This window comes from Candoia aspera, chromosome 17, assembly GCF_035149785.1.
Source record: "Candoia aspera isolate rCanAsp1 chromosome 17, rCanAsp1.hap2, whole genome shotgun sequence".
NCBI lineage: Eukaryota > Metazoa > Chordata > Lepidosauria > Squamata > Boidae > Candoia > Candoia aspera.
In genome coordinates, this window is record NC_086169.1 from 3853123 (window position 1) to 3868952 (window position 15830).

At 51.5% G+C, this 15830-nt stretch overlaps 1 protein-coding gene across 1 annotated transcript; it reads left to right on the forward strand.

The window, feature by feature from the left end:
* The first annotated feature begins 108 nt into the window (after positions 1–108).
* On the forward strand, positions 109–12448 carry LOC134506766 (ras-related protein Rab-1B). Its single transcript, XM_063317095.1, has 6 exons — positions 109–242; positions 7067–7139; positions 7570–7665; positions 9147–9242; positions 10039–10170; positions 10786–12448. Exons 1-6 carry the CDS (start codon positions 229–231, stop codon positions 10978–10980), a joined length of 606 nt encoding a protein of 201 aa, XP_063173165.1. The 5' UTR covers positions 109–228; the 3' UTR covers positions 10981–12448.
* The last annotated feature ends 3382 nt before the right edge of the window (positions 12449–15830 follow it).

Sequence of the window (15830 nt, forward strand, 5' to 3'; positions counted from 1 at the left end):
GCAGGAAGACTACGCTTCCCGGCGTGCTCCGCGCGGCGCGCGCGTGCGCGGTGATAAAGTCGCACCTGCGGGGTGGGGGCGGGGGAGCCGCCGCCATCTTGTGCGAGGAGCGACCGGAGCCGCCAGCCAGGAAGGAGCGAGGGAGGCAGGCAGGGAGGAAGGAAGGAAGGAAGGAGCCGCCCGCCGCCGCCGCCGACCCGCCGCGGAGGAGCCGCCGCCGCCGCCGCCATGAACCCGGAGTAGTGAGTGTCGTCCGCCGCCGGGCGGGAAGGGGCCGCCTTCGGTGGCCGGGCGCGTCTCCGCCGCCCCCTGCGAGGCCGAGAAGGACGCCGGCCCGGCCTGCCCCCTGGCCTCGCTGACAGCCCGGCGCGGTGCCCGGACTACAGGTCCCATCGGCCCCGCACGGGTGTCTTCGCCCCGCGGGGTGTGATCTCCTGGGGTGGGACTACAAGCCCCATCAGCCCCCGACAGGCTGTCGACCCGCTTTCCTCCGGCCCGGAAGCCTTGGGACGCGGTGCCCTTGGGTGGCTGGCGGGACCACGCCGCCCATCACCAGCCTGGCGTTCTTCCGGAGGGCGGCCTGTAACCCCATCCTCTGCTGGGTGTAGGTGGGGTTGCGGCCCCATCATCCACAGCAGGGCCATCGTGCCCCAAAGCTAGTTCCTTGCGGGTCGTGGAATTGTCACCCGCCATCCGCTTCCCCTGTGGCTGGTGCCTGCTGAGCGGTGCGGTTGCGGCCCCATCATCCACAGCACGGCCAATTTCGCCCCCCCCCCGTGATTCCTGCTGGGAGAGTTGAGTTGCGGCCCCATCATCCACAGCCGCACCATGAGTCCACTGGAGTTGGGCAGCCAATAATTTTAAATTAATAATAATAAACTAACAATCTTCCCTCCTTTGAAGTCATGGCATTATAACCCCATCATCCACAACTGGGCGAATTTCCCCCATGGCTACAGATGGGTGGGATTGCAGCCCCATCATCCACAGCAGGGCCACTTTTCCCTCCAAGTTTGCTCCCTTTTGCTTTCCCCAAAAGAGGGTGCAGTAGGCTGTTTTAAAAAAAAAACCCCATCATTCCCAGCTGACACAGCCTTAGGGGTTTATAGTCCCATTCAGCCGCTGGGTGTAAACGACTTATTACCCATCCTGGAATATCGTATGCATTTCTAATCATTACAAATCCATGTCAGAGCTGGAAAAGAGAGAAAAATCCACTGCTCTAACCATGAAGCTGGTCAAATCTACAAGTGCAACATTTGGGTCCTCTTTGCTGAGGGCAAAAAATGGGCAAGGCGGCAAAGACAGAAGTGCTTCAGACATAAATGCCTTGAGAAGGCAAATAAGGTTTTTTTCTTCCGCGCAAAACCCTCCCACCCGAAGTCTTCCAGGGGCTGCCTTCCCCGACGCACTGGATGAACTGACCGTGGTTCCCTCAAGCCATGCTCCTGCCTTCATACAGCTCTCCCAGACGTAACTGGATGTCATTGTTGGGACTCACGCTTTGTGCCTGGCCCACCCAGCGCCACACTAGCTTGAACGGTGAATTTGGGCTTGTTGCTAATTCAAAGTCCAGCTTGGAATTGGGGGGCATCCCGGAGAGGATTGTGGCTCTTCAGCCATGGGGCCACATCCCTGCTCCAATTCAGCCCCCATGAAAAGTGACATCTTCCTGGGAAGAGAAAGCAAGTCCAGGGCTTAGAGATTCCTGAACTTCCCTTGCCTTTCCTTTCACGGGGGAAAATGAAATAGTGTGTAAAGAGTGTTGGGGGACACAGCAAAATCCCTTGCACAATTTAGCTATTCCACCTAAGCTATTTTCAGTTATCTGTCATCTTCCGACATCTAGTTGCTATTCTGCCCTCCAAAAATCCCTTCTTCCCTTGAGTCTTTAATCTCCCCAATCCCTCTTTTACACACTGGTCAAACTCTTACATTCTCTTGTTTGTCCCCCCCCCCCGGCCCCTCTGAGTCTCCAAAGTCACAGAAATCAGGAACTGATCACCATTTCGACCCCCAGTTGCATTTGTCCTGAGATGCAGAAAACCAGATTGTGGAATTCTTGGTCCTGCTGCGCTTTCTATGAAATATCTTGCATTTCATGTAAACTTTCCCCTCCTTTCCCATAGCTTGCCACTCACATTAAGGGCTACCATTAATGTGGCTTTTGAAGGGGGAAAAAAAAACTCAGCTGGTAAAGTAAATGGTTATTTAAGAGGTTTTCACATGATTTGCTTATCCTTAATGTACTTGGTCCCCCTGCACTCTGGTTTGTGCGCAAAGTTCATTTAAGGTGCCGCAGAATGCCTTGGGTTCGTTGTGACAAAATTATGTAGGCCCATCTTTGAAAGCCGGCTTCTGTGGGACTTAATTTGCCTCTGTGCTAGGCACAGGTTGTGTTGACGCATCCCTTTAAGCCATGCCGCGGAGTAAATTTTTGCAAACCACGGTGGCTGGGTTCGCCAGACAGGCCAAACCAAAATCGAACAATCCAGTCTCTGTTTCTCCTTAAAAATTGCACAGGGTGCCACCGGATGGGATTATCCAGAGCTATTCCTTGTAATACTTCATTCGTGTAAATCGCTGTGTATCAGCGGTAGAGACTTGTGTGCGAGGACAGGATACAGCCCCCTTTTGCTTAAATGCGAACGCAAGCCTCTTCTGAACCCTGCGTTCTTTGTTTTAACTCCGAGAATTATAGAAGGGTGTTAAGAATGAAAGTGAAATGGTTGAATAAGTGATTTTTAAAACTGCACACATAAAAAAAACTCCCCCCCCCTTTTTTTTAAGTTGGGATCTAGTTCTTAGTTTTGGCTCCTGACTAGGAAGTGGATGCCTGCCCACGCTGCAAAACGAACAGGAACGGCTGTAGAATAGATACTTATTATTGGTAATGTCATTTTTACCTCTGATTCTCAGAGGCTGGAATGTAGAAGAGACAACTGTGGTTATCAGGTGTATCTGGTCAGACACTGTAGGAAATCAGTTGCTTGATCAGGTGAAACTTTAGCCGGATCTGCGAAGGTTATTCTGACATTGCAAATTTAATCAGGGGCCGGTAGTCTGACTCATCATCCTAGTTGCTTAATTCCAGGTGACAGGAGGTTGGACTTTGCTCCCTGAGTGGAAGAGGCGAGTACTCTGCAGAAGCTCAGAGGCACACCTCCATCTAGGGTAATTTGGGGGTGGGGGGTGGGGGAGGACTCAGGCCTCCTAACACAAGCGTATGAATTTAAGAGGAGCTTCTGAGAACTTGGAGTCACACATCAAAATTAAGTACTGTCATTTCGGGCTATTTCTGCCATGTTTCCCCATGTTCATCTGTGGCAAGCTCTGACTCAGAGGATGGTCTTTGTTGTTGTCTTGGGGAGTAGAAGATCCAGCGTCACTTCTACGGAATGTCCTTCTCCAAACTAAAAGTCCATTAGTGGTTGTTCAAGGTGTTTTTTTTTTAATTATTAGGGTTGTACGGTGGGTGAGCAGACCGGCCAGCACCGGAAGAGGCCACCTGATGTTCTCCAGAACTTCTGGCCTATAACTCCTCCGGGTCCTTCTCATGATGGTGGAAGGAGATGGGAGTTGACGATCAAACCGCCCACGGGCTCCAGGTTGCCGGCCCACAGAGTGGCTCGCATCACCTCTGGATTTACTGAGAAGGGCTTGTGGAGTTACCACTTACGGCCACCAGCGGCATAGATGGTGTGCGGAGTCTCTCTGATAGGTGCCAAGTTTGGGTTGAGCCAAGGCTGCCTCGCTCATATTGAGCAAGCGGTTGAGCTGTGTCACCAGGAAGTGTCTAATGCGGCAGTTGCCTTGGACAGCTCATTTCCTATACTCCCAACTGCAATGTGTTTGTGGCCCTGGGGTGGTGGTGGTGGTGGTGGTGGAGGAGGAGGAGGAGGAATTGTAGCACTTCCAGGGGTGATGCGTGCACAGCTGGGGAAAAACCAACAACAACTGTGAAACACTGTGTGTTGCAGAGAATTGCAAGAAACCCTACGCTCGTTGGGCCTGTTGGCCAACCTTGGGCCTGTGGATCCTTAAATATTTCATGCCCTAAGAACTGCAGTGTCGCTCTTAGCTTTCCACAGGCCCGGATTGTAAATTTTTGGAAGATGCTTCCAGCCTGAAAGCATTGCTCTTAGCTCTGGCACCCCCAAGGAGAAAGGACGCAGTCTTAAAACAGGAGCAGGGTGGAAAGAGAGTCGCTGCTGGTGTGAAAAGTGTCATCCTGTGGCTACGGAGAGTGTCTCCCTCCAATTGCTTACGAAAAGCTGGTGTTGTGCAGGGCACGTTTAGCCATCTGCTCGGGGAGCCTCTTCATCAAATTTGTGGCCCTTAATTTTCCTGGGCACCCTCAGCTTCACAACTGGACTTTCTGGATTGTCCGGGAAGCTCCGCTGACTGCTGGTTTCAGGTGTGGCGTGCTTGCCCTGGAAACCTCTCCTCTCTTTATTTCTATGCTGCCTGTCATGGCCACCTGGCAGACACCAGTTTACAATCCACAGCCCCGCTGCCTGAGTTGAAGTTAGGAAAACCGGGCTTGGCTATCACTTGATCCCCCCCGCAGGACAGGAAACCTTTTCGCGGCGTGTTCCTGCTTTGGTCTGGAGGCTGAATCCAGGTTCATCTCGGCACTGGTTTTCACCTGGCAAGTGGCCTGACCTCCCCGCTTCCCTGTCCAGAAGATTAGGGAGAGTCCCTCCCTTCTGCTTTTAAATAAGGAAAACTGCCAACATACCACCTCCTTGTGACTCGCCTGCTTCCTGTCTCCTCCCTGCATGCCACTCAGAGGCTCTGTTAGGAAACTTTCTTCCTCTTGACAATTGGCTTTACTCGCTGTTCAGTATTTACGAGGAAAGAGCAGAGCCAGACGGCTCGCTTGCCGTAGGGCGCTGGCCCAGATCTACCCCAGCAAGGGTAGGGGTTGGGCAACCCAGGGCCAAAGATAATGTTGCCTGGATATTCTGGAAATTGAAGTCCTTCCATCTACAAAAACACCTGGATCGGAGAGGTTGAATTAGCTGGTCTCGTGCGGCCGTTAAGCATGGCCAAACTCTTGCCCCGAGAGCTGTGCCCGGAGGTGTATTACGGATGGGAGAAGCATCTCCAGAGGGCCTTGGGATAAGAAATCCCACGTGGTTAAGAGAAGGTGTCCTGGGATTGAGAACTTGGATTATGAGTTTCCCCTGGATTATCTCTGGCTGACTCAGCAGCTTCATCCTTCATACCCAGGATGATCGGACGACGGCACCTAGAAGGGGCTATGAATGTGTTTTCCTTGATGCCTGTGAACCTTTCGGGTTTTAACAAATGGTTTTTTTTTTTTTTTTTAATCTCTTGTATGCTGTCTGGAGGCACAGCATTCAAGTTGGGTGGCCACTTAAATTCTTGAAAGAAATTAAATCATCCTTGGCAACTCGAGAGTTGGCAAGGTGGAACCGCATGCTTTCAGCAATAATCTCTCTCTGCCCCGCTGGTAAAATTTAAGGCCTCTGTTGAGCTCCAGGCAGCAGTTCTGAACTGGATCTTCCAATGCAGGACGACGTGTAGCCTGGTAGTCGCCTGCTTAACATTCTGGCATCTTGCCTGCCCTTGGAGTCCTAAATCGCCCAAACCAGTAAGAGGGGCAACACAGTGCATCAGCTGCAGCTAAAATCATCACTGATCCCACTCAGAAGGACTGGTGGGCACTGTTGGATGAGATCAGCGCTGAAAAATGAAGGCCAGGTGGGATGGGAAGGAGCTGCCGATGTCTTTGGCTCACTCTGCTCTCTAATCGTAAATGGAAGTTTGAGAATGTCAATTTTTTTCTGGGCCTTGCTCTATATATTTTGCTGACCTTGTTTACCGGATTCGTGGCCTCTCTTTCATTGGGGAGCTCAAGGTGCGCTCACCTAATCTTCAGCAAAACTCAAACCAGGTTGATCGATTGGAGAAAACGGACGCTTGATCTTCAGGGCCAAGGGTCACCTCCGCTCTGGATGATGGGCGATGTTCTTAAGCCGGGCTGGAGGACGCCTGCTTGGGAAAGCCATTGACCGATTTCCAGGCGGTTTCAGGCAGGGGGCAAGAGTCCTGCAGATGTGCGGATGCTGGCCGCTTCAGGTCCCTGCCCATCCGTGGAATCGGAGCAGGGCGAGGTCTTCTTAGAACGAGTCTCAGATTCTGGGAACAGTGGTTCCTGGCAGGTTTTGAGCTGCCGCAAAGATCGGCCAAGGAAGAGCAGAATTGTTCTGAACTTCTGAAGCTCGTTGGGACATTGGGGGTGTGACCACAGCTGGGAGGATAGAGAGAACTCCCTAGCAAATCTGCCAAAATACCCAGACTTTGGCCTGGTCTAGTGTCTCTCAATTGTGGCAACTTTAAGCCGGGTGGACTTCAACTCCCAGAATTCCCCAGGCTGGGGAATTCTGGGAGTTGAAGTCCACCCGGCTTAAAGTTGCCAAGGCTGAGAGAGACTGGCCTAGTCAATAATTCTCCCATAAGCCCAGTCCTATCTCTCTGTTTTCCAGGAAGCACATAAATAATCTGCTTTTTTAGTGCAGTAGCTCACCCCTCTGGCTAGTGCCCATCCGAGTTCCTTTCCAAGCATCTCTAAACAGAGGCCAAGGCTTGTCAGGCACCAGACAAAATTAAAACTGGTTTATGGAAGCTGATAGGTTGCAATCAGCCATCTATAGAAAGCGTGGGACATTTTCCTTTTTTTTTTTTTTTGACTGTTTTGCCTCTGCAAAGTCAGACTCCGGTGAGGGAAGGGCCTGAATTTAGGCAGCCAGGTATAATCTGCGCGTTCCAGGATGTCTCAAACAAGAAGCAGGCTGGGAACCCTGGGAATTGTGATTCCAACCCATTTGGCATTCATGGAGATGGGGAAGACCCAACATGCGTTTTGGGACAGGGATATGGTGGCCCGGTGTTAATAGGCAGAATATTCCAGCTGGAATCCCCCCCTCCACATCTCCCCACACTGTATTCGTACAAGAAATATGTCAAGTCCTGCCCCTCCCGAAATCACGGAACCCATTTTGTGTCAATTGAAACTATCTCTGTGTTCTTTTTCCAGTGATTACCTGTTCAAGTTGCTTCTGATCGGTGATTCTGGTGTGGGAAAGTCCTGTCTTTTGCTACGATTCGCTGTGAGTGTCCTACAGAGTCCCCCACGGTGGCTGTTTTTCTTGCTAACTGTCCGTCTTTCCAAGGCACTTCTGAACTGTTCTTAATTTATGAGCATTTTGGGGGAAGGTGGGCCAAGGAAAGAGGCATGAAACCCAGGATTACACTTCTGGAATTTCTTACCTGCCCCCACTTAAATCCCCTTTATTGAAAAATGAATTTTTGGGAAACTTCTTTTGTTGTTCCCCCGGATTGGAATCCCTGAATTAGATTCCTAAATTCTGATTCCAAGCTAGATGCGTTGATTTAAGACACGTGATTTATTCTTTGCATCAGTTCGGAGAGTTTGAATGTTAGAAGTACGGGTAGGGTTAATGAACGGGGTTAAGGATAGGACTGGTGGAGGGAACCCTTTTCCCGGCGGTGATTTTTTTTTCCTGGTCTCCATGCTAGGATGACACTTACACAGAAAGCTACATCAGCACGATTGGGGTAGACTTCAAGATCCGTACCATCGAGCTGGATGGCAAAACCATTAAGCTGCAAATCGTAAGTTTTGCGGGGGCTGTCCTGATGGGTGGGGGCGTAGCCGGCCTCCCCCAGGGCTGCATGTCGGTCCTGAAATTCTGCCATTAGCAGCTGAACGATACTCTAGTAACGGGAGCGCCCCAGAAGAAGATAGAGGAGGGACGTGGGTTGTCCTTCTGCCTAAATAAAGATATTTGTTCTGTCGCTCAGGCTTGGATTGGCCCAAAAGAGGCCGAGAGGGAGGTGAAAAAGAACTGAGACGGCAATCTCATTGCATGATACAGAAGGTAGTAATTTAGTAGGACGTGCATCTGGATTGAGGGTGAACGTGGAGTTGCTGCTTCTGGCAGCTCACGGCTAGATAAAGGGAGCAGAGCACTTTCCAGAAATAGGACAGGAAGAATCTGAGCCGAGAACCAGGGAAACCCCGCTCAGCTGTTAACTTTTGCCCTGGGTTAAGTAGATGGCATTGGGTCGGGCCAGGTTTACCTTGGCCTCCCTTCTGCTAAACGGCGGCGGTGTTTGGGTAGCTTACCTACTTGTTTCTAGCATTACCGCTGGAGTACGCCAAGGCGGGCTTTCCCACACAGAGACCAAGAGCCTTCTTGCAAGGATCAATATATTGCTTTTCCAGCTGTTGAGCAGCGTAGCGAGGATGTGGGTGCCCGGTCCCTCTGTCTGCGTTTGGCTTCGTTTTCCAGACATGGAGCCAGACGGTATCTCTGATAAAAATAGACTCAAAAGTTCCTTTCCTCTTTTTGGAACTTTGGACTAAGTTAATCCTCGAGGGAAGCTTCTAGACCTAGCATGCTGGCTGGGGAATTCTGGGAGTCGAAGTCCATACGTCTTAAAGTTGCTGCGTATGAAAGACGCTGTTCTAGATCCCTCCTGGATGGATCTAATTGTCCGGTCCTTTGGCTAGGATGGTGTAGCCCCTTCTGAGGAGTGGATGTATTTTGTTCTTCCCAGTTTTTGCCATCTTCTGTTCCTTGTTTTTACTATTTTATTTTATTTTTTATTTTTATTATTTCCTTGTGAACCGTCCAGAGTCCCTGGGAGCCAGGCGGGCATGTATTCAATATAAGTGGCGCTGCGGGTTAAACCGCTGAGCTGTTGATCGGAAGGTCGGCGGTTCGAAACCGCGCAGCGGGGTGAGCTCCCGTTGTTAATCCCAGCTCCTGCCCACCTAGCAGTTCGAAAACATGCAAACGTGAGTAGATCAATAGGTACCGCTTCGGCGGGAAGGTAACGGCGTTCCGAGTCGTCATGCTGGCCACATGACCCGGAAGTGTCTATGACAACGCCGGCTCCAAGGCTTAGAAACGGAGATGAGCACCGCCCCCTAGAGTCGGACTCGACTGGACTTTACGTCAAGGGAAACCTTTACCTTTACCTTTAATCCACTGTGAATCCCGCAGCATTGTGCAGGATTCTCAAGATCCACCATTTCATTCTGTCCGGGAGGGCGCTAACCCCAGCTCCCCTCTCTCTGCTTTCTCCAGTGGGACACAGCCGGGCAGGAACGGTTCCGGACCATCACCTCCAGCTACTACCGAGGGGCCCACGGCATCATTGTGGTATACGATGTAACGGATCAGGTACGGTGGCAACCACGTGGCAGCCGGAGCAGCTGGGGAGAAGGACCGTGGAGGCTCAGGAGCCTTGGACACGATCTAGTTCTGGGCCTGATGCAGAAATCTGCAAAGACCACCTGGAAGCAGAGACGTCCAGAAACCAGTCTCTCGTTATCATGCATTTATAGAACGCCGGCTCATTTAAAAACAAAACAAAAAACCAAAGCAATCTTTCCACCTAGTGTGGAATCCCGTAATTGGATAGATCCACCCCCCCCCAAATTAAAAAGGGATATAACAGTGATGACGGTGAGAAGGATAAATGGGCTACCCCGCCAGCTAAAGGGCATCGCCGTTAAATTGAAACACTTGCCTCAGCAAAACGGCTGCAGGAGAAGTCGGACCTGGCTGCCAGAAAACACAGTGTCGAGGGCCAGTCCAACCGTCTGTGGGAGGATATTCTAAAGCTGGGGCACCACTGCGGGAAAGACACTTTTCTTTGGAGCAGCAGAATGTGCCTCCATTATAAGTGGAACTTGGAGAGCATTTAAATCAGGAGGTTGGCTGCACACCCTCACCACTTCCAGACGGGCGGACTTCAACTCCCAGAATTCCCGCTTTTGGCCATGGGGCTGTGGGATTCTGGGAGTTGAAGTCCGCCCATCCTGACTGGGATTCTGGGAGTTGAAGTCCGCCCACCTGGAAATCACGGTTGGGAAGCGCTGCCCTAGCCTTTTGGATCCTCCTGGGGGGTGGGGGGGGTGTAGCACCTGGACCGCCTCTCGGCCTCATCTCACCCCTCCCTCCGTTGTCCGGCCAGGAATCGTACAACAACGTCAAGCAGTGGCTGCAGGAGATAGAGCGCTACGCCAGCGAGAACGTCAACAAGCTGCTCGTGGGCAACAAGTGTGACTTGACCACAAAGAAGGTGGTGGATTACACCACCGCCAAGGTGAGCCTCCAGCTGCAGGAGGTGCAGGGCCCCTCCTCCCACTCCCCAGGAGAGATCTGCAGGAGACAGGGCGGCCCGGTGGGCGGAAGCCTCTCGGTCGAGAACGGGGGGCTTTTTAGGCGCTATCCCCGTGCTGTCGCTGCTTTTTCTCAAAGTAGGTGCCAAATCTTGTAAGCCCAACACAACAAAGGGCGTCACATAATAGTTGGGGGGAAAAGAACGCCTCCCACCCTTGGGTCTGAAGGGGTACAATCCTGGCTCCCACTTCAGCATTTTACCGACTTCTGTGACCGTATGAACAAGGCTTAACGTTTCGGCTGCCGGCAACGTCCCGAATCAGCTAGGCAGGCGTGAGCGTTCCCTGCCCGTCCAGGACAGGATGATCCGGCGGCCGGGCTGTCCTCGCGACCTTTAAAGCGGCGGGGAAATTCTTCCCCGTTTCCCAAACTCCACTTCACCTGGGGGTCCTTAATCGTTCCCAAAGATCTTCTGAGAAACACTTCCCGGTCTTTTCCTGGGGCCCCCGAACAATTCGGCCCTTGGCCGAATCCCGATCTCGTCCCTCCCTGCCGAGGCGCTTGCTTGTCCTCACGTTCGCCCCTCTTCCTCGGACAGGAGTTTGCCGACTCGCTGAGCATCCCCTTCTTGGAGACCAGCGCCAAGAACGCCACCAACGTGGAGCAGTCCTTCATGACCATGGCAGCCGAGATCAAGAAGCGGATGGGGCCGGGAGCGACGGCCGGCGGAGACAGACCCAATCTGAAAATTGACAGCACTCCGGTTAAGCAAGGAGGCGGCGGCTGTTGCTGAAAAGGAGGGACATGATCGCTCGGGGGGGTGGGGGGGCCTGGGACAGGCTGGGGGGGCGGGGTCCTGCCCCCTCCCTGCCGTCCGGCCCCCCCCTCCTCTTTTTTTTCATTCTCTGAAGGTGGCTTTCCCGGATGATACCTCTGCGGAGGGGACGGGGCCTCCCCCCCTTCCGGCTCAGCTGCTCCGAGCGCCGTTGAGTGTCTTTGGCTATTTGTCCCCCCCCTTTTAACTCTGGACAGGGAGGAGGAGGAGGCAGCTGGGTCTTACGAGGCCGAGCCTTCCCTGCCAGTGGTGGGGGGGCACATCTGTGTCTGATGGGGGGCAGGGGGCTCCCACCCCTTAGGCAGGATCTGGGCAGCACTTTACTGATGTTGTCTTGCCCCCCTTCCCCCCGCCAGTCCATTTATATCCCCCCACCATTTTTCTAACCCAAAGCAGAGCCTTCCCATCACCGCCCTTAGTCTCCCTCCATCCTGCTCCTCTCCTGCATCTCTTTCCTCTCCTCCTGCCCTTAGATGGACGGCTGTTCAGTAGGAGACACCCCCCCCCCAATCAAGGCTGCATTTCAGGAGAGGCTGTTCTCGCCCCCTTCTCCACCCCACGCCCTCCGATGGAAGCGAGGCGTTTCCTTTTTCCGCCTGGACTTCGACCAGCTGTCTCCTAGCGCGACGTCATTCCTTCCTTGCCATTCCTGAACCTCCTCTCAGGGCCTCCCCCCACCCCCAGGCCAGGGCAACCTCTCTCAACCCCCCCCACCGCGCCCACCCCCATTACCCTTTGCATCCCAGCCTGCTGTAGGAATGGATCCGTGTTCCTTCGCTAGCCACTGGAACGTCTCCTCCCGTGGGGTGGCTAGGATGGACTGATCAAGCTCTTCAGTTCTTCCTCAAAACGGGGAGGAAGGGAGATTTTGGGGGGGAAGGTGGGGTGGCCTTCCCCAGCTTCTGCATTCCATGGTTAATGAATGTATCTCTGCTGGGCATCCTCTGAGCTTGTGAGCGGTTTTGTAGCGGTTCCACGTACCCCTCATCTCCCCCCTTTTCTTCTTTCTCCCCAATGCCGCAGCGCTGCCCTGCTGGATCCCCCCTCCCGCTCCCCTGTATATCAACGACCAAATGGAGCCCTGCTGTCTTTCCCGTGCTGCTGGGCCCAGCTCCTGCCAAAGCTGCACCCCTTCCCTTCTAGCAGCAGGATGTCGTTTTTCTCCCCAAGCAGCTTCTCTGCCCCAGGGGTCCCTTCGCCCGTCTCATCTTCACTCGCTCGCTCATCCCCTCCCTCACCCGACTCCACTTTATTTAAGGAACGTCAGGGACCCTGCTGCGGGTGGAAAGTTTCGTCGGCTCCTTGTTTGTCCGTTCGTTTTGTTTTCAACGAGTGAAATCACAAAACACAAATGAGAGGAAAAGAGAAAAGAGGGGAAAAAAATAATAAAACATAACCAGCCTCTGCGAAATGAGGGTTTTCCAGGCTCGGTTGCGTCTGGTCTTTTTCATCCTGCCTTCAGAGGATGCAGAGGTGGGGAGAAGCTCAACAACAGCGGGGTTGCGTTTGCAGGGGACCTATAACCACAATTTTATTCTTTTTATTTTATTTTTATCCCACCTTTATTTTTATAAATAATTCAAGGTGGCGAACACTCCTCCCTCCTCCTATTTTCCCCACAACAACAACCTTGTGAGCAGAGAGAGGGACTGGCCCAAGGTCTCCCAGCTGGCTTTCGTGCCTAAGATGGGACTCGAACTCACAGCCTCCTGGTTTCTAGCCCAGCACGATAACCACTAGACCAAACTGGCTCTCTCAATTTGGTGCATCATGGTTTAGTTAATCTAATTTTAACTTGGCTAAGATCGAGAATCTGCTCTGCAGTGTTTTTCAACCTTGGCAACGTTAAGATGTGTGGACTTCGACTCCCAGAATCCCCCAGCCAGCATGGCTGGCTGGGGAATTCTGGGAGTCGAAGTCCACACATCTTAACGTTGCCAAAGTTGAAAAACCCTGTGTTGGAGTAAATTGAGACATCCGGGAAACGCAGGTGGTTGAATGCTGCCTATGTCCGGCTGGTGCATCTCCTTTTGATTTCCTTCCTGTGATGCGATGCAAGGCACCACCAGACCTTTAAGCCCAATATGGCTTAGGCAGGAGGCCCAGTTGTACATGGTACCCAGGGATGAACTAGGCCACCTTCAGCTTCCAAGGAACAAAATGGCTTAGCTCATAAATCACGGAGGCTTTATAACAGGAGGGAGCCGAGTTGGATGCCTCTCAGCCCCGAGCGGAGAACTGAATCCTGGAAGATTTCCCCCACCATTTCTTACAGCTAGGAAGGGCCCTTAACTCTGGGAATGCCCAGAATGAAAAAGCTGTTTCCTCCTGAAAAGTGGGCCAGAGAGGTCCATCAAACAAATGCTTGCATTTTGTGGATGGGTCATTAAATGCAGTTAAACACACCCACTCAAAGGGAGAATTTATCCCAAGCCACTTAAAAGGCTTGGAGAGGAAATGGCCGCTTATGAAGGAGGAGAATAAAGGCCAGATTTTTCTCTCTAGCGTTAAGGTCCTTTTGAAAAGGACCGGAAATGGCCGTTTGGAATTGCCCTTCCTTGCAAAACATCCTGGAAATCTCCAACGTGAACAGAGGCCACCCTTTGATGACTTAGTTGGCTGGTTCTCTCCGGAAAGCTTTTGCAAGTTGCAGCACGCGTTTGATGGAGCAAGTGCAGCTTACAAAAGCAGATGCCTTTTAATCAAATGCATGTTTTGCTAGCATAAAGCAATACAGCTCTTCAGCATTCCTCCAGGAAAGGGAAGGAATTCAAGAGGATAATAAAAATGCTGCCCTCTAGTGGCTCTGCTGAGTCATTGCAGCTGCAAAAAGCCACTCAAGAGGTTGCCAGAAATACTGCCATCTGGTGGCTCAAGGTGGGAACTGCACTAAAGCAAATATAAATAGGGGTTCCCCATAGCACACTGGCAGTTGTTTCTATACTGGGGAAAGGGAAGTTACTGCCCTCTGATGACTCAGTTTAGCAACAGCATTCAAAAAGCCCTGAATAGGACATGAAGGACAGTGGCCCCTGGTGGCTTCCAGGTGTAACTGCACTTGAACAAGTAAAGAGGAAGGGAGATTCCATAGAATGGTAGAATACTGCCCTCTAGTGGCTCAGGATGGTACCTGAAAAGGAAAAAAAATAGACTCAACCGGAGATTGAAACAGCAGCCCTTTGTGATCAAGTTCTCTCTGCTGCCAGGTAAATCTAGGGATTTAAAGGTAAGAGCTCGACCATTGAGCTACTACGTGCACCCCCCAGTGGCTGAGATTAGCCATTGCACTTGGAAAGGCGAAAGGAAAGGATGCATAATCCTGCCCTCTGGTGGCTGAAGCTGGAAATTATGCTTGAAAAAGGCAAAGGAGAAGAATGCTGCCCTCTGGTGGAGCTACTGTGCAAAAGATAAAAGCTACCGAGCTGCCTAAAAGGACCCTGATGATGCCCAGGCCGCTGATTCAGGATGGCCATTGCTGCTGTTAACTGGGGGGGCGGGGATATCTCAAGCTCAGCAGAACGTCCTTTTGCAAATCTCATCTTTTTAATGCCTCGGCTTCCGCCTGCTGATGGAGCCTTTCTGCTGCTCCCCGTGCAGAAATGTCTACAAGGGAGACAGCAGAGGGCGCTCTTTCACTAAAAAAAATGCCTGGCCTAACCTGGGCCCCCCTGGGTCTGCAACCTGGTGCCCAGAGTACTGCGAAGAATTGCAATGAATCCAGCCCCCTTCTAGGCAATGGGTTTGGCGGCCCTGCTCTCACTGTGCTTCCAAAGACCCTTCATTCACATAACACCCTCAACCAGTTTCTTCTGGAAGATCTGGCAGCTGCCTTTGCACAACAGGCCAAGCTAGCTGAGCTTTAACCAGGATTAGCTTTGTGGAATGGGGGATCTAGCCCAGCCTGCTTGCTAGTCTACAGTTCGATGTTTTGTGCCAAAGCAGAAAACTACACATTCAGTCATCATGGCCAGAAACTCTGGATTTATTTAGGAGATAGCAAGAACCACAAATTGGAGCCAAACCAGAAATTAGCTAGTCATGGTTTAGGCTAGTGTGCTGTGTGAACCTAGGAGCTTCATACAAATGATATGTTGATACCCCAAAAGGAGAATCTTGCACGGCCTTCAGGAGGGAGCTGTTATTTATTTATTAGATTTATATCCCACTTTTTCTGGACAGAGGGCCCCTCCTTTTTTCCCCCACAACAACCCTGTGAGGTAGGTTGGGCTGGCCCAAAGTCACCGAGGAGCTTCTCAGTGTGGGTCTTAGTTCATCCACCACACCACTATGTCCCCCTGGCTGGATTTCCCAGAGGAAGAGCTGCATTCCTAGGGGTCTGAAATATAAAACACCGCACAGATCTAGTCCAACCCCTAACCAGCAGAAGAATCCAAATTAGTCCATTCCAATAAACTAGTAAAAAAAAAATCCAATCTTATGCTGCCTAAGATAAATAAAATAATTTATTTTCGCATCCACCCTTGCTCATTTAAAAGCGGTTGATATTCAAATAAAATAAACGCTTTTCCTCCAACTTACTTAGATTCCCAACAATTCTGGTGTGTAGTCTTGTATCGGGGACATAATTCAGACTTGCTTGAGTTCTTCCTTGGTTTCAAGCTGCATGGGGGTAAAACACAAGGACCAAAATAAAATAAATTGGTTCTGGTTTTGTTTTTCTGTGTTTTCCCCCATCTTAACAACCGGTATTGTCTTTTCCTATTTTCCCACTTCCTGACTTGATCCATCTCTTGAAAAACCCTTCATTGGAGATCTGTGTCCATTGTTTTTCTTTTAAAAAAAACTGT

Bases quoted from the DNA above. Each gene is read 5' to 3' on its own strand.
- LOC134506766 (XM_063317095.1), top strand. The intron at 9,243-10,038 runs GTACGGTGGCAA...TTGTCCGGCCAG, and splicing joins TATACGATGTAACGGATCAG to GAATCGTACAACAACGTCAA. The intron at 10,171-10,785 runs GTGAGCCTCCAG...TTCCTCGGACAG, and splicing joins TGGATTACACCACCGCCAAG to GAGTTTGCCGACTCGCTGAG.